Consider the following 26,976-nt stretch of genomic DNA (forward strand, 5'->3'; position numbering starts at 1 on the left):
TTGTGTTCAAAAAGCAGCAATTTTGTCACTGATGGTAAAAAAAAGCAGTAAGATGATCAAAAACAGTTTTGCTCACCGTGGTTTCAAGCAATCAAGCTTGGAAATGAAAATGAAATGATTTTGCTATTTCAAGTTTGGAAATGCAAAGAATTTGAAGTTAGCCACAATCACCTTGAATGTTACAATAAAACTTAAGATTTTGAAGGTGCAATTGTCAAAAGTATTGTATGAATACTCTCTCCTCTACTCTTTGTATACCGATTACTGTGTGGCTAGGCTAAAATGCCATCTATAAATTTGCTGATAATACAACCATTGTTGGTAGAATCACAGTCATTGACGAGAGGGTGTACAGTAGTGAGATATATCAACTACTTGAGTGATGTAGCAACAAGCTTGCACTCAATGTCAGTAAGGCCAAAGAGCTGATTGTGGACTTTAGAAAGGGTAGAACGAGAGAACACAAACCAATTTCAATGGAGGGGTCAGAAGTGGAGAGGGTGTTCAAGTTCATGGGTGTCAATATCCCTGGTCCCAGCATATCGATGCAGTTATAAAGAAGGCAAGACAGCATCTACATTTCATTAGGAGTTTGAGGAGATTTGGTTTATCACCTAAAATACTCAAATTTCTACAGATGTACCGTGGAGAGCACTATGATTGGCTGTATCACCATCCAGTGTGGGGTGGGGTGAAGGGAGGGGGAGAGATTCAGAATCAGAATCTGGTTTATTATCACTGGCATGTGATGTGAAATGTGTTAACTTAGCAGCAGCAGTTCAATGCAATAAATAATCTAGCAGAGAGAAAAATAATAATAAATAAAATAAAACATAAATAAACAAGTATATCAATTACATATATTGAATAGATTTTTTAAAATATGCAAAAACAGAAATACTGTATATTTTAAAAAGTGAGGTACTGTCCAAGGGTTTCATGTCCATTTAGGAACGAATGGCAGAGGGGAAGAAGCTGCTCTTGAATCGCTGAGAGTGTGCCTTCAGGCTTCTGTATCTCCTACCTGATGGTAACAGTGAGAAAAGGGCATGCCCTGTGTGATTGAGGTTCTTAATAATGGACGCTGCCTTTCTGAGACACCACTCCCTAAAGATGTCCTGGGTATTTTGTAGGCTAGTACTCAAGATGGAGCTGACTAGATTTACAACCTTCTCCAGCTTCTTTCAGTTCTGTGCAGTAGCCCCTCCATACCAGACAGTGGTGCAGCCTGTCAGAATGCTCTCCACAGTACACCTATACAAGTTTTTGAATGCATTTGTTGACATGCTGAATCTCTTCAAATTCCTAATGAAGTATAGCCACTGTCTTGCCTTCTTTATAACTACATCAATATATTGGGACCAGGTTAGACCCTCAGAGATCTTGACACCCAGGAACTTGAAGCTGCTCACTCTCTCCACTTCTGATATTTCTATGAGGATTGGTATGTGCTCCTTCATCTTACCCTTCCAGAAGTCCACAATCAACTCTTTTGTCTTACTGACATTGAGTGCTAGGTTGTTGCTGCAGCACTATTCCACTAGTCGGCATATCTCACTCCTGTACGCCCTCTCGTCACCACCTGAGACTCTACCAATAATGGTTGTATCATCAGCAAATTTATAGATGGTATTTGAGCTATGCTTAGCACACAATCATGTGTATACAGAGAGTAGAGCTGTGGGCTAAGCACATACCCCTGAGGTGTGCCAGTGTTGATCATCAGTGAGGAGGAGATATTATTACCAATCCACTCAGATTGTAGTCTTCTGGTTAGGAAGTCGAGGATCCAAATGCAGAGGGAGGTACAGAGGCCCAGGTTTTGCAACTTCTCATTCAGGATTGTGGGAATGATGGTATTAAATGCTGAGTTATAGTTAATGAACAACATCCTGACGTAAGTGTTTGTGTTGTCCAGGTGGTCCAAAGCCATGTGGAGAGCCAATGAGATTGCGTCTGCCGTTGACCTATTGTGACGACAGGCAAATTGCAATGGGTCCAGGTCCTTGCTGAGGCAGGAGTTCAGTCTCGTCATGACCAACCTCTCAAAGCATTTAATCACTGTCGATGTGAGTGCTACCGGGTGATGGTCTTTAAGGCAGCCCACATTAATCTTCTTGGAGTATGTTGCAGAAAGTTGTAAAATTAGTCAGCTCCATCATGGGTTCTAGCCTCCACATTATCCAAGAGATCTTCAAGGAGCGGTGCCTCAGAAAGAGACATCCATCGTTAAAGACTCCCATCACCCAGGTCATGTCCTCTTCCCATTGTTACTGTCAGGAAGGAGGTGCCAGGGCCAGAAGGCACACACTCAGCGATTCAGGAAAAGCTTCTTTCTCTGCCATCTGATTTCTGGATGGACATTGAACCCATGAACACTACCCCACTACTTTTTTAAAATTTATTTCTGTTTTTTGCTCTATTTTAACTATTTAATATGGATATATACTTTCTGTAATTCATCTCTTTCCTATACTTATCATGAGTTGCTTTGTACTGTTGTGCAAAATTAACAGACTTCACGACATGCTGGTGATATTAAGCCTGATTCTGAAGGCCAGTGTCCCATGATCTGTACTGGGTGTCTATGCTGATTTTGTTCAGTTACAGTCAATAAAAGAGCACGGTTGCGTACTCTGGATGGATTCTTTTGATAACTATTAGGAACCAATGCAGTTTTATAGTACTGAAGTGGTATTGGTCATGTTCTCGTTTGTTCTGTATTTCATTTCAACACAGAATTTGTTATTTAATGAAATGGTAGCTTGTCTTTTTTATACTTGACTAGTCATTTCTATGAAACTTTGGCTAATTGGGGCAGCCGCTGAATGGGCCAAAATGTACCGATCCTGATGTGTCCCAGTTTAACTGTGATCCACTCTGTAGGATAAGTGATTCTTTCCCCATTAGGTCAGCAAAAATGGGTTACCAATCGGGCTTCCTGTGCTCTCTCTGGTTTGGAATTCCTCCAAGCGCATCACCAAGAGGCTTCATGAGGGTGAAAGCTTTGCAGAGTTGACCAACATTCAGAGCACAACTGTAGCTTACGAGAACTATATCTCGACCGTACATCAACATCTTATTGGAATAATTAGAAGGGAGAATAACAGTTGTGGAGGGAGAGGGGAAAATATGTCTTCTAAGGGTTTAAAATAACAGTTACGCAATATAGATTGAAATCATCTGTAATTCTAAGAATGAATAATTTCAAATAGTAATAGTTTTATTATCCATTTTCTACTATTTATTTTACATACATCATCTTACAAAGCTTCCTTATAGTTTCTAGATGGGATAATCACATTATATACAGAAAGGTGAAAATGTTCGAGTCCATCAGTGGGAAGTCGTGGTGGGACCTACGTTGGGATGACACCAGTTGCAAAGAGGATGATAAGGATGACGATCACCACCACAATTACTACAATGATAATAATCATTTTGGTGTTTTTCCACCACATCTTCCTTGCAATTTTTGTGGATGTTTTCTGAAAAGAATCAGCCTGAAACAAACAGGATAGAGAATTGAGAATGTATATGTACAATATGCCAGGAAATCCTCATCACATTCATCCTCCATAGAGCAGATAATTTCTTGGATTGTATCTCAGCAGAAGAACATCTCGCAAGCGACCCCTCCTGCATGGTCTCTGCTGAACAAAAGCAACAGCCAGTGCGGCTGTAAATTGATGCCTCCTGTCCAGAGTCACCCTAGTCGAGTTCAGTGGTGCCATTTGTTTTGCAAATTGACTGGGTGTCATATTTTTATGGGTGCTTAGCTCAGTAGCTGCTTGTGCAGTAGACATATTCAAAGGTCTGACAACAGTATGCCTTTCACAAAATCCCAGCTCTCTGTCTTTGCAGTTCCATTTCTTCTACTCAAGCCAGAATGACTTAACAAAAAAGGAGGGAAAGTTTGGTCTTAATTATAAACAAATTAGTTCCACCATCCAGTAAGGTATTGGACCCATCTGCTTAGAGTCACAGTTCAATCAGTGTAGTTTATGCTTTCAGTGGCCCTACACGGAAGGATTGTCTTACTTACAGGAGATATTTCCTATCTAATCTACCCACATTACTAAGCTTTAGGTTTGATTTAATAGATCATGTAGTCTTGCTAATTGAAAAATGTCCCCTGTAGAAAATAAGGCCACTTTCAGACTGCTATGACGAGGAAAGTTGAAAATCAAACCTGTCTGGATTGAGTCCCCTTGAACTGAGCCTCCTGCAAAGAACAAAGCTCACAACAACACACTGAATGTATCTATACTGGGAAGTACTTCAGCAGATTCCATTGTCTGAACCCATTTGTGTATCATCTAACTATGGAACTGAGATTAAAGATGAACTTTATTTGTCACATGTACATCAGAAATGTGTCAAGAATGCGCTGACAGTAGCCCACAGTTTTGAGTGACAACATGGCATGCCTTGCTATGCAGTGCTGAGAAACTAAACCTTTTTTAAAACTTGTATCCATTGTTTTTCTCCAGGATGAAAAACATATATAGCAGAAACGTAACAAGGGTATAACACTAATTTATTCATATAATTCCTCATTACACAATTCAAATCAAAGGGTTAGACCACAAAGAAATGGCCTTTTGGCCATCAAATCCATGCCAATCCTTTTGCTCATCTGAAATCTGCCAGCCTAAGTGTCTGTCCATCGATGCCTGGTCTATTCAAGTCCCTGTCCATCGATGCCTGGTCTATTTAAGACCCTGTTCATCAATGCCTGGTCTATTTAAGTCCCTAACCATCGATGCCTGGTCTATTTGAGTCCCTGTCCATCGATGCCTGGTCTGTTTAAGTCCCTGTTCATCGATGCCTGGTCTATTTGAGTCCCTGTCCATCGATGCCTGGTCTATTTGAGTCCCTGTCCATTGATGCCTGGTCTATTTAAGTCCCACCCATCGATGCCTGGTCTATTTAAGTCCCTGTCCATCGATGCCTGGTCTATTTAAGACCCTGTCCATCGAAGCCTGGTCTATTTAAGACCCTGTCCATCGATGCCTGGTCTATTTAAGACCCTGTCCATCGATGCCTGGTCTATTTAAGTCCCTGTCCATCGATGCCTGGTCTATTTAAGACCCTGTCCATCGATGCCTGGTCTATTTAAGTCCCTGTCCATCGATGCCTGGTCTATTTGAGTCCCTGTCCATCGATGCTTGGTCTATTTAATTCCCTGTTCATCGATGCCTGGTCTATTTGAGTCCATGTCCATCGATGCTTGGTCTATTTAATTCCCTGTTCATCGATGCCTGGTCTATTTAAGTCCCTGTTCATCAATGCCTGGTCTATTTAATTCCCTGTCCATCAATGCCTGGTCTATTTAAGTCCCTGTTCATCGATGCCTGGTCCGTTTGAATCCCTGTCCATCAATGCCTGGTCTATTTAAGTCCCTGTTCATCGATGCCTGGTCCGTTTGAATCCCTGTCCATCAATGCCTGGTCTATTTGTGTCCCTAACTATCGATGCCTGGTCTATATAAGTCCCTGTTCATCAATGCCTGGTCTATTTAATTCCCTGTCCGTCAATGCCTGGTCTATTTAAGTGTCTGTCCATCGATGCCTGGTCTATTTAAGTCCCTGTTCATCGATGCCTGGTCTATTTAAGTCCCTAACCATCGATGCCTGGTCTATATAAGTCCCTGTACATCGATGCCTGGTCTATATAAGTCTCTAACCATCGATGCCTGGTCTATTTAAGTCCCTGTACATCGATGCCTGGTCTATTTAAGTCCCTGTACATCGATGCCTGGTCTATTTAAGTCTCTAACCATCGATGCCTGGTCTATTTAAGTGTCTGTCCATCGATGCCTGGTCTATTTAAGTGTCTGTCCATCGATGCCTGGTCTATTTAAGTGTCTGTCCATCGATGCCTGGTCTATTTAAGTCCCTGTCCATCGATGCCTGGTCTATTTAAGTCCCTGTTCATCGATGCCTGGTCTATTTAAGTCCCTAACCATCGATGCCTGGTCTATTTAATTCCCTGTTCATCGATGCCTGGTCTATTTAAGTCCCTAACCATCGATGCCTGGTCTATATAAGTCCCTGTACATCGATGCCTGGTCTATTTAAGTCTCTAACCATCGATGCCTGGTCTATTTAAGTCCCTGTACATCGATGCCTGGTCTATTTAAGTCCCTGTACATCGATGCCTGGTTTATTTAAGTCTCTAACCATCGATGCCTGGTCTATTTAAGTGTCTGTCCATCGATGCCTGGTCTATTTAAGTCCCTAACCATCGATGCCTGGTCTATATAAGTCCCTGTTCATCGATGCCTGGTCTATTTAAGTCCCTAACCATCGATGCCTGGTCTATATAAGTCCCTGTACATCGATGCCTGGTCTATTTAAGTCTCTAACCATCGATGCCTGGTCTATTTAAGTCCCTGTACATCGATGCCTGGTCTATTTAAGTCCCTGTACATCGATGCCTGGTTTATTTAAGTCTCTAACCATCGATGCCTGGTCTATTTAAGTGTCTGTCCATCGATGCCTGGTCTATTTAAGTGTCTGTCCATCGATGCCTGGTCTATTTAAGTCCTTGAACATCGATGCCTGGTCTATTTAAGTCCCTGTCCATCGATGCCTGGTCTATTTAAGTCCCTGTTCATCGATGCCTGGTCTATTTAAGTCCCTAACCATCGATGCCTGGTCTATTTAATTCCCTGTCCATCGATGCCTGGTCTATTTAAGTCCCTAACCATCGATGCCTGGTCTATATAAGTCCCTGTTCATCGATGCCTGGTCTATTTAAGTCCCTGTTCATCAATGCCTGGTCTATTTGTGTCCCTAACTATCGATGCCTGGTCTATATAAGTCCCTGTTCATCAATGCCTGGTCTATTTAATTCCCTGTCCGTCAATGCCTGGTCTATTTAAGTGTCTGTCCATCGATGCCTGGTCTATTTAAGTGTCTGTCCATCGATGCCTGGTCTATTTAAGTCCTTGAACATCGATGCCTGGTCTATTTAAATGCCTGTCTAGCTGCCACTTAAGGGTAGCAATTGTTTTTGATTCCCTCACCATCAGAATGAGCCACATATCAACTGCTTTTTGTGTATTAAAACATTTCCCCCTTATAACTGTGCTCTCTTCTTTTTGATACTCCCTATGGTGGGAAAATGGGACCTATCTATGACTCTCAAAATTTTTTATACTATCAAGTTAGCCTTCAGTCATCTCCGATGCAGGGAAAATAAGACCAGACTTTCAACTTTTCCCCATAACTTTATTCATCCAATCCAGGCAATATCCTGATGAATCACCTCTGTATTTTCTCCTGTACAACTGCAGTGTTCCACAAAGTTTACAATTCCGTTGAATTAAGTGGGTAGAGAGCTGGATCATAGATAAAACCTATCCTGATGGCCACTAACAAGTTTCTGGAGTATTTCCCCCGGCAAATTCATAAATTATTTCTCTTTAAATGACAACACATGTTATTAAATGTGTGATATCATCATCTTTTTTAAGGATCTTGATTCCCACATCTAATACTGGAACACAATTTTTTATATTTCTCTTGTGTGAGGCTTGACTTTCAGATCAGTGCATGGAGGTACTGAAATGCAGGAGCAGTCTGGTCATTATCGAAGACTTTGTCTGATTTTAATGGTCTCACTAAGTTCTCATCTTGGGGCATATCTGAGTTAGGGTGCCGCAGATAATCAAATGTTAACAGTCCTCAGCAGCTGCTGGACAAACTTTGTGCTACATACGCGTCAAGACTTTGAGTACTTGGATTGCTACATGAATTTGCATTGAGTTGTTTATTCTATGCCAACCTCCCAGAGGAGAGTTGGCTGTTTTGCAGGAGGTGGGAGAGGCTACTTAACACTGAAAAACATAAGGAATATGAAGAGTAAGCTTGGCCTTGCTCAATCATTCAATAAGGCGGTTGGCTTCAACTCCATCATCTTCTCAAAAAAAGCACTTGCTACATGCATCTCCTTTGAACTTCCCAACTCTCATGTTAAATGCATGTGTTGGATATCTTGACTCTGTGAAAGATACCAGCCATCTACCTCTGCTTTTCATAATCTTAACCTTTATCAGCTCTCCCTTTAGTCTCTGCCTCTCTGGAGTTATCCTTCTTCTCCTTATAGCGTTTTAATCCACTGCTAGGTGAGACTAGAACTAGGGGACATAGCCCCTTGATTTGGGGGAGTAGATTTAGGACGGAGATGAGGAGGAACTGCTTTCCCCAGAGAGTGGTGAATCTGTGGAATTCTCTGTCCAATGACGCAATGGGGGCTACCTCAGTAAATATATTTAAGACAAGGTTGGATAGATTTTTGCATAGTAGGGGAATTAAGGGTTATGGGGAAAAGGCAGGTAGGTGGAGATGAGTCCATGGCCAGATCAGCCATGGTCTTATTGAATGGCAGAGCAGCCTCAATGGGCCAGATGGCCGACTCCTGCTCTTATTTCTTCTGCTCTTATGTAATCCGGGCAGCATCCTGGTGAACCTCTCTTGCACTCTCTCCAAAGCCTGATTCTTGAAATCTTGTATACTCTCAAGTCAGCCTTCAGTCATCTCCGATGCTGAGAAAATAAGCCTGGTCTGTCTAACTTCTCCCCATAACTACAATCATCCAATCCAGGTAACTTCCTGGTGAGTCAACTCTGTATTTTCTCCCAGTACAACTCCACCGTTTCTCGATGTCTACAATTCCATTGAATTAAATCACTTAAGTGGGTTGAGAGTTGGCTCACACATAAAACATACCCCTGATGGCCACCAAGGTCATCAAACCTGCCGATGACCAGAATTGAATGCATTATCCCACATGTCCTAAGCAGCGTTTTAAAAAGCTACAAAGTAATTTCATGACTCGTGATCTCGCCAATAAAAGCAAGCAAGTCATACACCTTCTTTAGCCAAAATTTCACTTACCAGTTCACCAGCTCTTTCAAAAATGTTAAACAATCAGGATGCCCTTCATCTATTGTGTAAGAGAAGCCAGAGTGGATACCTTAAAAATTGTCCAACAATGCAACCAGGCCCAGTTTTGTCCCCAGCATGACTACATCACAAACCTGGCCAAGAATTGTAAGCCACTGACAAATTCAAGTGTAGTCAGTGATGTCCTGGATTTCGGAGAAGCCTGGAGGCCGGTTCTGCCTCAGTTGAACTTACTATTATGAGATTGTCGAATAATCTCCAGTTAAATACTTGCTGAGTTAGCTGTCATGTGTGACAACTAGGTCAGGCCCTTTCCTCTCTCACTGCAGTTCCCTAACTTCTAGTTTAAAAAAAAGTGTCTATCTATCTTCAATCTGCAGTTAATTAGATACTAAAGCCCATACCCCGTGTGATACCTGACACAGAACATAATCTAGCTCTGCACTTTCGACACTTTCAAGGTTGTTGAAAGTGAAAAACTCGATTAAAGAGTAAAAGAGAGTTGAGAGTAGTAATGGGGGGAGGCAAGGAAATGGCAGAGGAATTGAATCAGTATTTTGCATCAGTCTTCACTGTGGAAGTCAACAGCAGTATGCCAGAAGTTTGAGACTGTCAGGGGGCAGAAGTGAGTGTTGTTGCTTTTACTGGGGAGAAGGTGTTTGGGAAGCTGAAAGGTCTGAAGGTAGATAAGTCACATGGACCAGATAGACTACATTCTAGGGTTGTGAAAGAGATAGCTGAAGAGATTATGGAGGCATTAGTAACAATCTTTCAAGAGTTAATAAGATTCTGGCATGGTTCCAGAGGACTGGAAAACTGCGAATGCCACTCCAAGAAAGGAGGGAAGCAGGAGAAAGGATCTTAATGCTTGAGAAATGTTAGAGTTGATTGTTAAGAATGAGGTGCTGGATTACTTGGAGGCAATCATAAAATAGGCCAAAGCGTGGTTTCCTTATGGGAAAATCTTGCCTGACAATTTGTTAGAATTCTTCGTGGAAATAACAAGCAGGATAGTCAAAGGAGAAATTGTAGATGTTGTGTATTTGGATTTTCAGAAGGTGCTGCGCATGAAGCTGCTTAACAAGATAAGAGCCTGTGGTATTACAGTAAAGTTACTAGCGTGGGTAGAGGATTGGCGGATCGACTGGCAGAAGGCAAAGAGTGAGTGTAAAGGGAACTTTTCTGTTGGCTGCCGGTGACTGGTGGTGTTCTGCAGGGGGCAGTGTTGAGACCACCTCTTTCTGTGTTGTATCTCAATGATTTGGATGACAGATTTGATGGCTTGGTGGCCAAGTTGCAGAAGACGAGGATGGGTGAGGGAGGGCTGATAGTATTGAGGAAGCAGGAAGGCTGCAGAAGGATTTAGACAGATTAGGAGAAAGCAGAGAGAAGTGGCAGAGAGAACAGAGTGTGGGGAAGTGTATGGTAAAAGGAATAAAAGTGTAGACTATTTAGATCTCATGCAAGACTCTCTAAAGGTTAACTTGCAGGCTGGGTCAGTGGTGAGGAAGGCAAGTGCAATGTTAGTTTTCATTTTGAGAGGATTTAATGTTGAGGCTTTACAAGGCACTTGGAGTGTTGTGAGCAGTTTGGTGCTCCTTATCTAAGAAAGGATGTGCTGACATTGAAGAGGGTTCAAAAGAGGTTCACAAAAATGATTTTGAGAAGGAAAGGCTTATCACATGAGGAGCGTTGGATGACTCTGGGCCTGTACTCACTGGAATTTAGAAGGAGGATCTAATTGAAACTTATCGAATGTTAAACGGCCTAGATAGAGTGAAGGTGGAGAGGATGTTTCCCATGGTAGGAGAGTCTAGGACCAGAAAGCACAACCTCAGAATAGATACATGTCCATTTAGAAAGGAGATGAGGAGGAATTTCTTTATCCAGAAGCTGGTGAATCTGTGGAATTTGTTGCCACACGTGGCTGTGGAGGCCAGGTCACTGGGTGTATTTAAGGCAGAGGTCGATAGGGTCTAGATTAGTCATGAATGGATAGGAGGAGAAGCAGGAGAGTGGGGTTAAGAATTGGATCGGGCATGATGGAATGGCAGAGCAGACTCGATGGGCTGGATGGCATAATTCTGCTCCTATGTCTTATGGTCTTATTATGCAATATTGACAGCACTTGAAACTCATTCCATTCTTTTATTATCAAGGGTTTGTTGCAACTTGTCACCACAGTTGCTCCTCCTGCTCAAATGCATGGGGGTTTAACTTTTGACAAACATGATCAGGCAGGTCCACCTTTTGTAGCCAGCAAAGGGAAGGAAGTCACTCAATTATACAGCTAGTTATGCTACTGGTAGCATCCTTGGATACTCACTGTGGCTTGGAGATCATCTGTTTTAATAATGAGGTCATCCAGCCTCTCTCCTCTGTCCAGAACCTTTTCAATATTTTGTGTCATGATCCCCTTCACATCATTCACCTGAGACTGCAGGTTAGATAAATTGACAGGGCTCGAGTCCACATTGCAGCTGGCCTAAAATGAAACGATAACCTTTTAAAAAAATCCTGTACATTTCTTTTAAAAAGCCCTGAAGGCAGTTCTTAGGTAAAGCTTCAATGCCATCATGTTGATTGACAAATTGATATGTTTTAAAGAGAGTTGCATGTAAAGTCCTGAAATGTTGATGAACAGGTTCAAGGATAATGACACCTCACATTATAACAGTAAGACCCATGGGCAAGGGTAATGCTTGATGAGATCTGACCAAATCTTCTATAGTCTTGGATTTTCGGAATTTTCTGGAGGTTTTGAGAAGTGCGTGGAATGGAAGGACTGGTTCTTCAATGATCATACAAGTAGAGAAGGGGAGGGTGTGGGGAGATTGGGTATTCATCGTGAAAATGAACTAGGTGGAATCAGAAGGCCTGCAGACTGCCAGTTGATGGAAGGCATTAGACACACCCGTAGAAAATAGTGATGAGGTTGGAAGGAATAAGTTTCCAGGCTGGAATGATCATTCTATAAGAGCAGACTTGCTTGTGGATCCTGGGGAGAAGTTTATGGTTGTGGGACCATGAAGCTGGAGGAACTTCAGAGGAAACGAGGCAAATACCTGGTGTTCAGTAGGGAAGTCATAGTCTATAGGCTGTGTCATAGGGCTGTAAGTCACCCTCCATGAGGAAGAGGTCAGCTTACTTAATAAAAACAGGACCACCCCTTGATGCTAATATTCAGGTTGGTCCTTTGTCATTAGAGTACTGCCACTTCAGAGGTGGGTGTCGAGAGTGGAAAAATTGAGATGGTTAGTATTGTATTGCAGGCTGGGAGAAGGGTTCCAGCTGGGGCAGGGTCTTAAAGGTGGGACATATGGCCCTCAAACTGGGTTGGAGATTTCTAGCAAGGGAAGTGGAAGTAAAGGCAGTAGAGGAACTTGAGATCTTGCTTATTTCCACTGTTTCAACAAAGGAACAAACTCTCATCATCCAGCTAGGGAGAGTACAACTCCCAGAGACCAATCACTTCAGATAACCAGCGATTGCAGTTGATATCTGATCTGGCCAGTTCTGATAAAATGTCATCTGGCAATAATGTAACTCTGTTTCTCTCTCTGACTAACCTGCTGCACATTTACCAGATTTATATTTCAAAAGTCAGAGAAGGAGGTCCAGTTTCCTGTTTATTTCAATTAACCGCAGCCTAATTTCTCCTATCAGGTCCTGACATCAACAGTAATTTACACTGGCCAATGAACGTACTAGTCAACAAACCTTTGGGATGAGGGAGGAAACTCATACAATCAACCCCCATGGAGTGCAAACCCTATGGAGGTGTGGTGAACTACATATACCTGTCTGGACATGCCCCCTGCTGACTGCTCCTGTGGCTCCTTGCACAGACCCCTGAATAAAGGCGATTGAGGCCTGAGCCCGGCCTCTCAGTCTCCAGGATGTAGTATGGTGGTCAACCACTGCTTGTTCCTTCTTCCAGTCAATAAAACCCGATATCTCGCCTTTATGTCTCAGAGTGAGTTATTGGTGGTGCATCAGGAGGTGCTACCCAATGTTAGGTTTGAACCTCGGTTTCTGCAGGTGTGAGGGAATGGCACCAACGATTGCTGCAATCTGCTGCTAACTTTATTTCAGATTCCCAGAGGACAGGGTTTGCCATATTTCAAATCTCAACATTACAGCATCTGCTAATTGTCTATTTCTGTTTTTGATCTTCCTCTCTCTTCTTTCCTTCGTTCACTTTTCTTGGTCTCTACACACTCTCCCCTCTTCCCTCCACCCTAAACACGCACTCCCCTCTTCCCTCCACCCTAAACAGACACTCCCCTCTTTCCTTCACCAAAAACACACACTCCCCTCTTCCCTCCAAACTAAACACACACTCCCCTCTTCCCTTCATCCTAAACACACTCTCCCCTCTTCCCTTCACCCTAAACACACACTCCCCTCTTCCCTCCACCATAAACACACATGCCCCTCTTCCCTACACCCTAAACAGAAACTCCCCTCTTCCCTTCACCCTAATCAGACACTCCCCTCTTCCCTCCACCCTAAACAGACACGCCCCTCTTCCCTCCACCATAAACACACACTCCCCTCTTCCCTCTGCCTAAACACACACTCTCCTCTTCCCTCCACCCTAAACAGACACGCCCCTCATCCCTCCACCATAAACACACACTCCCCTCTTCCCTCTGCCTAAACACACACTCCCCTCTTCCCTCCACCCTAATCAGACACTCCCCTCTTCCCTCCACCCTAAACAGACACGCCCCTCTTCCCTCCACCCTAAACACACACTCCCTCTTCCCTCAACCCTAAACAAACTCCCCTCTTCCCTCCACCCTAAGCAGACACGCCCCTCATCCCTTCACCCTAAACACACACTCCCCTCTTCCCTCCACCATAAACACACACTCCCCTCTTCCCTCCACCCTAAACACACACTCCCCTCTTCCCTCCACCCTAAACGCACGCTCCCTCTTCCCTCAACCCTAAACAAACTCCCCTCTTCCCTCCACCCTAAGCAGACACGCCCCTCATCCCTTCACCCTAAACACACACTCCCCTCTTCCCTCCACCCTAAACAGACACTTCCCTCTTCCCTCCACCTAAACACACACTCCCCTCTTCCCTCCAAACTAAACACACACACCCCTCTTCCCTTCACCATAAACAGACATTCCTCTCTTCCCTTCACCCTAAACACACACTCCCCTCTTCCCGTCACCCTAAACAGAAACTCCCCTCTTCCCTTCACCCTAAACAAACACTCCCCTCTTCCCGTTACCCTAAACACACACTCCCCTCTTCCCTCCACCCTAAATGCATGCTCCCTCTTCCCTCAACCCTAAACAAACTCCCCTCTTCCCTCCACCCTAAGCAGACACGCCCCTCATCCCTCCACCATAAACACACACTCCCCTCTTCCCTCTACCTAAACACACACTCCCCTCTTCCCTCCACCCTAATCAGACACTCCCCTCTTCCCTCCACCCTAAACACACACTCCCCTCTTCCCTCCACCCTAAACAGACACGCCCCTCTTCCCTCTACCTAAACACACACTCCCCTCTTCCCTCCACCCTAAACGCACGCTCCCTCTTCCCTCAACCCTAAACAAACTCCCCTCTTCCCTCCACCCTAAGCAGACACGCCCCTCATCCCTCCACCATAAACACACACTCCCCTCTTCCCTCTACCTAAACACACACTCCCCTCTTCCCTCCACCCTAATCAGACACTCCCCTCTTCCCTCCACCCTAATCAGACACTCCCCTCTTCCCTCCACCCTAAACACACACTCCCCTCTTCCCTCCACCCTAAACAGACACGCCCCTCTTCCCTCTACCTAAACACACACTCCCCTCTTCCCTCCACCCTAAACGCACGCTCCCTCTTCCCTCAACCCTAAACAAACTCCCCTCATCCCTCCACCATAAACACACACTCCCCTCTTCCCTCAACCCTAAACACACACTCCCCTCTTCCCTTCACCATAAACACACACTCCCCTCTTCCCTCCACCCTAAACAGACATTCCCCTTCCTTTCTGTCTTCCTCTGTTAACTTTGGCAGAACTGCTGTATAAATTCTGAATTTTCAGTTTTATTTCATGGAAGGGCAGATACTGTATAAGACGCTTGTGATACTTTGATGATGCAACATTTATTTCTCAAAGGTGTAGGTGAATCATGGGTCACCTGGAAATCAGATTTGGTCGTTTGTAACAACAGCACTTTCACATTTTTGCTGGTTCTTTACTTTACAGTGAAATGGATATGTTGGTATTGAGAGTGAGTTCTCCAATCTGCTCTGTTCTGTTATGCCAATGTTGAATAAAGTTTCTACACTGATCCTCCTGAGCTGAATCATCTTCCCCTTTCTCTCTCTCTTTCGATGGAGAGTGAGAGCCTAATGTCCTCAGGGGGGAGGGGAGAGGTAATTGATGAATGTGTTGCTGCTTGTGCGAGAGGTGGGGTCTCGTTGCTTTGATGTTTCTATCATTCGTTCTATGGAGTTTCTTGTTTCGTGGATGTCTGTGAAGAGTACGAATTTCAGATTGTATACTGTATGCATTCTCTCACATCAAATGAAACTTTTCTAAATTACTTGCCCAATGCAGTCTACATCCTTTTAGAAACATAGCAACTCAGAAGGACTACTCTATATTAATCTTTTAGTAACAATTTTAAAGCAGTGCGTGGCAAGGTAGCTGGATGAACTACATTTCATTTTTAAAATTCAGAACAACTTTACTCATTCACTCTCCAGCAAACCAGGGATGACCATTGTTACCTAGGTGCTGAAGAAAACCAAGGCTAATGTAACCAGCACCCATACAGTTGGCTACATTCCCTCTGATACTTTGATAAGGCAGGGCCCTGATTTGCTCTGCTAGTCGGTAAGACAGCAAAGTAGTGTGGGTGAAAATAACTATCTGATTTTCAGGGGGATAACTGACCCCCATTATGTTAGTCGAACATTGGAAGATGGATGAAGCTTTTCCTTCTCTACATTAGCTTACGGAGCAGCTACCATTCAGATCTAGGTTGCGATGCTCTGCACTGTCAGCTCTGCTCACATTCATTGCCTGAGATAATGTGTGATGCCTGGTCACGTTCATAAGGCAAAGGAGGCTTTCCACATATGTGGGTGGACTTACTCCTTGAAAAATGCAGTTTCAGAAATTTTGGGGAAAAGAAATAAGCAGATGAGAGAATCTCAGAATTAGAATCAGGTTTATTATCACCGGCATGTGACATGAAATTTGCTAACTTAGCAGCAGCAGTTCAATGCAATATATAATACATGAGAAGAAAAAAAATAAAATGATGATAATAATAAATAAATAAATCAATTACAGTATACATATATTGAATAGATTAAAAATCGTGCAAAGACAGAAATAAAATGTTAAAAATGTGAGGTAGTGTTCATGGGTTCCATGTCCATTCAGAAATCTGAAGGCAGAGGAGAAGAAGCTGTTCCTGAATCGCTGAGTGTGTGCCTTCAGGCTTCTGTACCTCCTACCTGATGGTAACAATGAGAAGAGAACATGTCCTTTTCTGGCACCATTCATCAGTAATTGGCACCTAGGTGAAAGCTTAACAGCTTTAATGGAAAGCAAGGTTATCGCGACAAGTTATTGTTTACATTGCTCTGTATAATAGGGAATCTGACGTGTGCAAAAGATGGCGCTGCCATCATGTGAGATATTCCTCACTGCATGTGTCACCTGCAAGCTGACATTGGCAAATGAACCACCGTGGACACCTAAACCCAACAGAAAGTCCGGTCAAGTGCCATTCAAACATGGCGGCATATTCCCCTCAGCAGGTAAGGCAGCATCTGTGCAGAAAGAAACAGAGTCAATGTCTCAAGTGCAAGGCATTCATCAGAACTGGAAAAGGGAGAAAAAAAGTCAGTTACCAAGTCAGTTGGGAGATGGACGGATAGATAGGATAAAGTGAATATCTCTGATAGGACAAGGCTGGAGTTGTATTGGTGAAATGTAGAGGTCATCAGGTAAATGGGAAGCTGGACAAAGGATCATACCTTTCAGTGCTGGCAGGGCTGATGGAGAGAGAGAAGCTGAACGGATATTACGGACATGTGATCAACTGGCTCTGATGCCGACAGGGAAAATGAGAATACTTAAAGTTAGAAAATTTGCTCTTGAGCCCAGAAAGCTCCAATATGCAAAACAGAGGAGGAGGAGGAGCAGTGCAATTGAAAGTTAAAGTGACATTGCAACAGGAAACTCAGTCACTTCGGTGTGAAAGTCCTGTGCAAGGTGATGAGAAAAGGTGTCTGTTGTAGAGGAGACCACACCGTAAATGTGGAATGCATTACACTAGAAGTGAACGGATTCACGGCCTTGGTGCAGGGGGGAGAGTTGCCTCAGGTGCCAGATCCTCAGAGGAAAGGCTACATGTGCCTTGTGCTCTCCGGTATTCAGGTGGAGGCTCCGATCGCGTGGTTTCCAGAGGAACACGTGAAATGTAACTCTAGCTGTGGAAGCTGACGTCTGAAAGCCTGCATTGAACGTCGTCCCCCCAACCAACCGGGTCTGCCACTGTGTGGGCTTTTCCTGGAGCCCGTCCTTTCCAATATGAAAGAGGGTGACCAGAAACGTTTCAGTATCTGAGCTCCATCGGGCTCTCTCCAGGCGGGTGTGCAAGCATTATGTTAGTAACACCCTGTGGGTTGTAGCAGGCTGCTGAAATGGAGAAGGAACGCCAGCCCCAGAGGGAGCTAAAATAATATTCCACACTTCACAGTGTGTCCCATCTGGCCTTCTTTCTGCTGTCGTTGGCAGCTCGTGAGTACACCGCCCAGCAAATAACAGACCGAACAGCTTCTCAAAACTGACCCAGACAAACAGCGTGTGAACCCTGTCCCATTCTGTGGGTCTGTGCAGTGCACGCCCATCGCCGCTGCAATGAGAGAGTTCCATGCAGCCTCGGAGGATGGTCCGGGGAGGTGGACCCTCGGGCTGTAGCTGCCCCCCCCTACCCCTGAGAGGCAGAGCACTGAGTGGGTGGCCACAATCCATTGCCTGTCACTTCCCTCTGGGAACCATACTTCTGAACTGTCTGAACAACCTGGCGTTTTTGCAGTGACCTGCAGGATTCAGTGAATTTGACGTCCAATGCAGACTGTTGCTATCGGAGCCCGAGAGCAACAACAAACTGATATTTGGCTGATTTAAGTGCTGCTAGATTAAAAAGATTAAGATGTTGAGGCCAAGGATGGAGGACAACTGGCGTTCAGCTCATTTCTACATGTAAGCCAGGCCCATCCCGCTTGACTCATCTTCTCTTTTCCCTGCTACTGTTGGGCAAGTGGTCTAGGAATCTTTGGTCCCAGCCATCAGTTTTGGGAGAAGCTGGACTGGCTTTGCTCACCTCAGCACTGAATTACGGACTCCGCAGCTATGGCCTGGAGCACTGGGCTCCTGGACCGGCTTCACCCACCTCAGCACTGAAGGCTCATTTTTGGGGACTCTTGTGGTTTACGTTCTGTGCGATATTTGTTTACATATTTTACTGATTTGCGCATTTTTCATACGTGGGACGTTTGTTGGTCTTGGTTGTGTGAGGTTTTGTGGATTGCATTGAGTTTCTTTGTTTTGTGGCTGTCTGCAAGAAGATGAATGTCAAGCTATACATGATAGTAAATATCCTTTGAACTCTGAACACTGAACAGCGGATTCCTGCTCTGTACCTCCACAGCAAGTCATGTAAATAGTTGGTGACATGAAACTAAACTCCCCTTTCAACACTTGGATCACGAGCCATAAAGCCAGCCAAGTGTCAACAAGCTGAGATCGACTATCAGGCATGTGAGACTGCAGACGAGGGAATCTGGAGCAAGAAAGAGACTGCAGTAGAAAGCCAGAGGGGCAGGTGGCATCTGTAGAGGGAATCATTCAGTCAACTTTTCAGATCAATGCTCGTCATCTGGGCTGTAAGATAGAGGGGAAGGGTAGGGCAAGAACAGGAAAGGGTTGAGTGAACACAGGTGAGGAGGGGCGAGAGAGGGGGGTAGCGATGAAGACTGGGAGGTGATAGGAGGAAAGAACAAAGTGTTGTACACTATAGAATCTGGTAAGAAAGGAAGTGGGGTAAGATTGATTAGTGGTTCCCAAGGTGTTTTTTGCAACATTCAGACGTTGTGCACCGCTGCCTGTTCTGGATCAGTGAATCAATTACAGTATACATATATTGAATAGATTAAAAATCATGCAAAAAACAGAAATAATATATATATATTTAAAAAGTGAGGTAGTGTTCAAGGGTTCAATGTCCATTTAGAAATCAGATGGCAGAGGGGAAGAAGCTGTTCCTGAATCACTTAGTGTGTGCCTTCAGGCTTCTGTACCTCCTACCGATAGTAACAGTGAGAAAAGGACGCGCCCTGGGTGCTGGAGGTCCTTAATAATGGACACTGCCTTTCTGAGACACCACACATTGAAGATGTCCTGGGTACTTTGTAGGCTAGTACCCAAGATGGAGCTGACTAAATTTTCAACCCTCAGCAGCTTCTTTTGGTGCTTTTCAGTAACCCCTCCAAACCAGTGATGCAGCCTGTCAGAATGCTCTCCACGGTACAACTATTGAAGTATGGACTAATAAAGTATAGTCACTGTCTTGCCTTCTTTATAACTGCATCAATATGTTGGGATCAGGTTAGGTCCTCAGAGATCTTGACACCCAGGAACTTGAAACTACTCTCTCTCTCCTCTTCTGATCCCTCTGTGAGGATTGGTATGTGTTCCTTTGTCTTACCCTTCCTGAAGTCCACAATCAACTCTTTCATTTTACTGATGTTGAGTGCCAGGTTGTTGCTCCGACACCACTCCATTAGTCGGTATATCTCATTCCTGCACACCCTCTCATCTCCATCTGAAACCTTACTAACAGTGGTTGTATCATCTGCAAACTTATAGATGCTGTTTGAGCTATGCCTTGCCACACAGTCATGGGTGTAGAGAGAGTAGAGCAGTGGGCTGAGCACACACCCCTGAGGTCCACCAGTGTTGATTGTCAGCGAGGAGGATATGTTATCACCAATCCGCACAGATTGTGGTTTTCCGGTTAGGAAGACGAGGATCCAGTTGCTCAGGTTCTGTAACCTCTCAATTAGGTTTGTGGGAATGATGGTACACCTCTGATGCTATAGTTGACGAACAGCATCCTGACATAGGTGTTTGTGTTGTCCAGGTGGTCTAAAGCTGAGTGAAGAGCCATTGAGATTGCGTCTGCCGTTGACCTATTGTGACGATTGGCAAATTGCAATGGGTCCAGGTCCTTGCTGAGGCAGGAGTTCAGTCTAGTCATGACCAACCTCTCAAAGCATTTCATCACTGCTGATGTGAGTGCTACCGGGTGATGGTCATTAAAGCAGCTCACATTATTCTTCTTAGGCACTGGTATAATTGTTGCCTTTTTGAAGCAGGAGGGAACTTCGGCCCGTAGCAGTGAGAGGTTGAACATGTCCTTGAATACTCCCACCAGTTGGCTGGTTCTCCCTTTCAAAGCAGTAAGGCATAGAAAGTATTGAGTTCATCTGGCAGTGAAGCATTGCTGCCATTCATGATATTGGGTTTCGCTTTGTAGGAAGTAATGTTTTGCAGACCCTGCCAGAGTTGTCGTATATCTGATGTTGCCTCTAACTTAATGCAAAATTGTCTCTTCGCCCTTGAAATAGCCCTCTGCAAATCATACCTGATTTTCTCATATAGGCCTGAGTTGCCAGACTTGAATGCCACAGATCTAGCCTTCAGAAGACAACGTACCTCCTGGTTCATCCATGGCTTTTGGTTGGGAATGTACAGTAAGTGCTTGCAGTGGAGAGAGTACAGAGGAGATTCACAAGAATGATACAAGGAATGGAAGTGTTAATGTTTGAGGAGTATTTGATAGTTCTGGGCCTATACTCATAGGAGTTTAGAAGAATGAGGGGGGATCTCATTGAGAGTGGATGTGAAGAGGATTGAGGAATGTTTAGAACAGAGATGAGGAAAATCTTCTTTAGCCAGAGGGTGCTGTGTCTATGGAATTCTTTGCCACAGCTGGCTGTGCAGACCAGGTCATTGGGTATATTTAAGACAGAGGTTGATACATTCTTGGTTAATCAGGGCATCAAATGTTACAGGAGAAGGCAGGAGAACAGAGTTGAGAGGGAAAATAAATCAGGTGTGATGGAATGGCAGAGCAGAATTGATGGGCTGAATGGCTGAATTCTGCTCCTACTCCTTACATATGGAGACTAGATCTTTATACAATATTCCAGGTACAGCCTCACCAGGGCCCTCTGCAATCGCAGTGGCATTGTTGTAGACAAATCCTCTTGCAGTACAGTCCAGTGTACGGTCTTCCTTTCCAATTGCTTGCTGCTCATGTATATTAACTTGTAGTGATTTCTGTACAAGTACATTCAGGTACCTCTAAACACCAATTTCCTTCAGTTTCTTACACTGTTTTTCCATATTTTCTACAAAAGTGGGAAGTTTACCGCATTTTTCTCTATTATATCCCATTAGCCAAATTCTCATCCAATCATATCCTCTGGAAACTTCTCTGTATCCTCCCCACAACTCAGTTTGTATAATAAAGTAACTTCATGGTCCTCTCAATCCGTATTGTTGATACAGTTACTGCCCATCATGCCGCTGGTGTTTAGGGCAGCAATGAAGGTCCTCCATCTCTGGTAGTGATCAGGACTTACTTCATTGTGTCAGTAGCTTCCTCTCGGTTTTCACCACTGTCAGTCATGCAAGTCCCTGGAGGAGACTTAGGAATACCATCGCAATCAGATATAGAAGGATTCTTCATTGCTGTTTCCATAATAATTTTGTTTTACCAGTCAGGGTTGTTAGTTCCGAGCTGAACCTGGAGGCCAGTGGCCCACTCCTAGTCTGGCCTCTACCCTTTGACCTGGGTGACCTGACCAAGAGCCAAAGCACAAGGCCCTGACTCCAGCCAACATAGCTCTCTAGGTCATTGAGGCAAGCAAGCCTCCAAACCCTACAAGATTGTGGTCTCTTGGAGGATCTTTGACATAAGACCATAAACATAGGAGCAGAATTAGGCCATTCAGCCCAGCAAGTCTGTTCCACCATTCCATCATGGCTGATCCAGATCCCACTCAACCCCATACACCTGCCTTCTCACCATGTCCTTTGATTCCCTGACTGATTAGGAAACGATCAACTTCCGCCTTAAATATACACACAGACTTGGCCTCCACCGCAGTCTGTGGCAGAGCATTCCACAGATTCACGACTCTCTGGATAAAAAAATTTCCTTCTTACCTCTGTTCTAAAAGATTGCCCCTCAGTTTTGAGACTGTGCCCTCTAGTTCTGATTACCTCCACCATGGGAAACATCCTCTCCACATCTACCTTATCCTGTCCTTTCAACCTTCGGTAGGTTTTAATGGGATCCCCACGCATTCTTCTAAACTCCGGTGAGTAAAGGTTCAAAGCTGAAAAATAGTGTACGAACATGGAGCCAGCAGCGCTACCTTCTAGCCATAACCGCCCTACTGGAAGTTGAACTGCTTATCCTGTCTCTACACTTTGCTTATTAAGCAATCCTCAAGCCACATCAGTGCCTGGTGTCACATGTATTCAGGTACAGTGATAAATTTGTCTTGCATCCCACTCATGTTGATCAATTGGACACAAACATGCATTGAGTTAGAACAAAGAAAACAATAAGAGAATGCAGAACAAAGTGTTAAATTATCCTCATCCCAAGGCACCGGTGACCCCTGTTTCCATCCAAGGGGTCAGTGTGGACACGGTGGAGGATTACAAATACCTGGAGATACAAATTGACAATAAACTGGACTGGTCAAAGAACACTGAGGCTGTCTACAAGAAGGGTCAGAGCCGTCTCTATTTCCTGAGGAGACTGAGGTCCTTTAACATCTGCCGGACGATGTTCTATGAGTCTGTGGTGGCCAGTGCTATCATGTTTGCTGTTGTGTGCTGGGGCAGCAGGCTGAGGGTAGCAGACACCAACAGAATCAACAAACTCATTCGTAAGGCCAGTGATGTTGTGGGGGTGGAACTGGACTCTCTGACGGTGATGTCTGAAAAGAGGATGCTGTCCAAGTTGCATGCCATCTAGGACAATGTTTCCCATCCACTCCATAATGTACTGGTTAGGCACAGGAGTACATTCAGCCAGAGACTCATTCCACTGAAATGTAACACTGAGCATCATAGGAAGTCATTCCTGCCTGTTGCCATCAAACTTTACAACTCCTCCCTCGGAGTGTCAGACACCCTGAGCCAATAGGCTGGTCTTGGACTTATTTCCACTTGGCATAATTTACTTATTATCATTTAATTATTTTTGGTCTTATTTTACTACATTTCTACTCTATTCTTGGTTGGTGCAAATGTAACGAAACCCAATTTCCCTCCGGATCAATAAAGTCTGTCTGTCTATCTGTGCTCTGATTTTGTTTCACTTCTCACGAAGAATCTTATCAAAGATCAAAAGTATGCAGGATGGCGCCAGTGGACAGTGTTACCAAAGATGATGTTCTCAAGGCGGTTCACAAAGCAATTCCTTTCACTTGTTTTACATCTTCTTTTCATTTCAGATGTGATCCACCTGCTGTCAGACCCTGCTATCTGCATTCTGCTGGTGTGATTTCAGGCTGACCGGACGATCTGGCACTTTGCTGTTTCCAAGAGCGTTCCACGAGGCTGCGACCAGTCTGCGGCACGGGCCCACAATTGACACCATCTCTCGTTGATTAAAGCGTTGAGGAAGGTTGAAATCATCGAGGCAGGTGTGAAGGGTGAGCAAGTGTTCAGCACTGTCCATCAGCCTCTCGCTTGCTGCTGCCGAATCTCAGGGTTGTATACTGCATACATACTTTGAATCTTCGAATGTGTTCCTGCAGCTTCTGGAGATTTACTGGCTTTCAGTTTCATTAGTTGTTTAATCTGATCTTTTACAAATTGCTTTCATCCTCTCATTCATTCTCAATTTGTTGCTCTTCCTTATTACAAGAAGATTTTATTTTGTACCTTCTGTTATGAAGACTGTCACAAAATATTTTCTAAAGCAAGTGAGCTTCCCCAACCCCCACAATGCAGAGAGCTGAACCCGACTCCTGCATTCTAAGCTCACACAAATTCTGAGGCATTAGTTTCATTTGCTGTTTAACTATTAGTTGCTTTGAGTAAAACAATCAGATAAATGTCTAAAAGTCATTGAATCAAATTTCATAATTAGTGTGTTTTTGAGTAAAGATGGTGGGAGAGACAGTACGAGAAACGACTGTCTTAGTTTTCATGTTTATTTAACTTTCGTTATCTAGCCAACCTTGGAAAGTGCAGCAAGACAAGTGTGAGGGGGACAGAATGGAACTAAAGAAGAAGGAAAATTAGAGTGACTTCTCAGAGGAAGGGCCTTGGGACATTCGTGTGTCTGCCAGTGAAAAGAACAGTTTAAACCTCGTCATTTACTTACAGGGTTGTTGACATTACAGTATGGATGTTACTAACCCACCAACTACATGAAACATGTACACTATTGAGTTTTAAATAATTAAAAGGTGCCTGCCCCGCTACTTCCTACTACCCCTTCCCCCACCCTGCCTCACAAATAAGTTTAAAACTCCATGAACAGAGGATTCTGGAAATTGACCATATGCCTGTCTGACCACACAGATACTGAGTCATAACAGTCTCAGGTCAAACAGAGCAGGGATTTCTTAAAAATAAAGGAAGAGTTGATCCCTAAAATAGAAGGTGACCTGGCCACATTCTGCATTTCTCAGGCTGCAGGCATGTGAGGTAGTGAGAGCTGTCTGACAGGAGGTGGTGCCGTACCTGCACATGCCTCGTCCTTGGGTCGGCAAAGCCAACAAAACCTGTGGTAAGAGGGGAGCCAAGTGTTTGCTTACTTCCATTCTTACCAACGGGACAAGTTGCACGTCTTTTATTTGAAATGTTTGATTTCTGATGCAATGAAAATTAAAACAACAGAGAATTGTGTAACAAAGACTGTTTCCTCCACCGTAGGGTGCCCAACCACAGCCCTCTCACCTCCAACAATGGTTCCTTTACCAGGAGGTAAGGTACTAGCTGGGTAGTTTCTGGATGGATCCCAAACTTCTCCTTACCCAAAGGTCCAAAATTTCCTCTCTGGGTGCCACTTGCTTTGTCTGGCTGTTGTTCTAACTCTTCTCATGTCCCATCATTGCTGATCCCATACAATTACTGCACTGAGTTTGACCTGTCATAAACTTTGCATTCTCTCGTGAAAGGACTTTGACTGATGGCAGCAGCAATTGGTAGTAACATGTCAATGATTTCTAAAGGCCCTGCTGAAAGCCTGATTCATTAAGTGTAACAGCACATACCTAATTTTACAATCTAATTTTGTAAACATTGAACAGTACAGCACACTACAGGCCTTTCAGTCCATGTTGTATCAGCCTATCTAAACATACTGCAAGATCAGTCTAACCCTTCCTTCCCACATACCCCTCCATTTCCCTTTCACTCACGTGCCTATCTAAGAGTATATTATACGTCCCTAGTGTATCCCCACTCTTAGTAGCACATTCCACACATTTATCACTCTTTGTTTAAAAACCCTTCCTCCGACATCCTCTATACTTTCCTCCAAACACCTGATAGATTCATAGAAAAGTACAGCACAGAAAGAGGCCATTCATCCTATCTAGTTCATGCCAAACCACTTAAACTACCTAGTCCCACTGACCTCCGCCTGCCTGGACCATAGTCCATCCATATTTCTCTTAAATCGAGCTCGCATGCACCACTTGCGCTGGCAGCTCATTCCACACTCTCATGACCCTCTGAGTAAAAATGTTTCTTCTCATTTTCCCCTTAAACATTTCACCTTTCACCCTTAACCCATGACCTCCAGTTGTAGTCCCACCAAACCTCAGTGGATAAAGCCTGCTGGCATTTCCCTATCTATACCCCTCATAATTTTGTATATCTCTATCAAATCTCCCTTCAGTCTTCTACGGTTCAAGGCATAAAAGTCCTAACCTTTTCAATCTTTCCTTATAACTCAGGTCCTCCAGACCTGGCAATATCCTTGTAAATTTTCTCTGTACCCTTTCAAACTTATTAACATCTTTCCTGTAGCTAGATGACTAAAACTGCACACAATACTCCAAATTAGGCCTCACCAATGTCTTATACAACTTCAACATAACATTCCATCTCCTGTAATTGCTGAAGGCCAATGTGCCAAAAGCTTTCTTTATGACCCTATCTACCTGTGTAGTGTGTGTAGGCCTCCATTAGTCTCATACGTTCATGGATTTGTGCCTTGGAAAGTTTCCAGGGCGCAAGCCTAGGCAAGGTTGTATGGAAGACCAGCAGTTACCCAAGCTGCAAGTCTTCCCTCTCCATGCCACCGATATTGTCCAAGGGAAGGGCATTAGGACCCATACAGCTTGGCACAGGTGTCATCGTAGAGCAATGCGTGATTAAGTACGTTGCTCCAGGATACACATGCAGCCTCAGCCAAGGCTCGAACTAGCGACCTTCAGATCACTAGATGAGTGCCTTAACCACCTGGTCACACACCAACACCATCTACCTGTGACACCACTTTCAATGAATTATGGATCTGTATTCCCAGATCCCTTTGTTCTACTGCACTCCTCAGTGCCCCACCGTTCACTGTGTAAGGCCTACTCAGTTGGTCCAACCAAAGTGCAACACCTCACACTTGTCTGCATTAAATTCTTTCTGTCATATTTCAACCCGTTTTTCCAGTTGGTCCAGATTCTGCTGCAAGCTCTGATAGCCTTTCTTGCCGTCCTCTCTTGGTGTCATCCACATATTTGCTAATGCAATTAACCACATTATTGTCCAGATTGTTGATATAGATGACATACAACAACAGACCTTGAAAGGATCCACAGTGTGGCAGGGATCCACAGCCTGATCCCTGTGGAACTCCACTAGTCACAGGTCGTCAGTCCCAGAGGCAACCATCTACTACCACTCTCACAAAGCCAATGTCTAATGCAATTTACTACCTCATCTTGAATACCAAGCAACTGAACCTTCCTGACC

General features: G+C 44.2%; 1 protein-coding gene across 1 annotated transcript; it reads right to left on the minus strand.

The window, feature by feature from the left end:
* Positions 1-3,202: 3,202 nt before the first annotated feature.
* On the minus strand, positions 3,203-25,084 carry si:ch73-234b20.5 (uncharacterized protein LOC449923 homolog). Its single transcript, XM_059988878.1, has 3 exons — positions 24,958-25,084; positions 11,242-11,400; positions 3,203-3,503 (listed from the first exon to the last, which is right to left on the minus strand). Exons 2-3 carry the CDS (start codon positions 11,323-11,325, stop codon positions 3,360-3,362), a joined length of 228 nt encoding a protein of 75 aa, XP_059844861.1. The 5' UTR covers positions 11,326-11,400; positions 24,958-25,084; the 3' UTR covers positions 3,203-3,359.
* Positions 25,085-26,976: the final 1,892 nt, after the last annotated feature.

This window comes from Hypanus sabinus, chromosome 14 (assembly GCF_030144855.1).
Source record: "Hypanus sabinus isolate sHypSab1 chromosome 14, sHypSab1.hap1, whole genome shotgun sequence".
Classification (NCBI taxonomy): Eukaryota; Metazoa; Chordata; class Chondrichthyes; order Myliobatiformes; family Dasyatidae; genus Hypanus; species Hypanus sabinus.

Bases quoted from the DNA above. Each gene is read 5' to 3' on its own strand.
- si:ch73-234b20.5 (XM_059988878.1), bottom strand. From the start codon at position 11,325: ATGACACAAAATATTGAAAAGGTTCTGGACAGAGGAGAGAGGCTGGAT. The intron at 3,504-11,241 runs GTGAGTATCCAA...TGTTTGTTTCAG, and splicing joins CAGATGATCTCCAAGCCACA to GCTGATTCTTTTCAGAAAAC.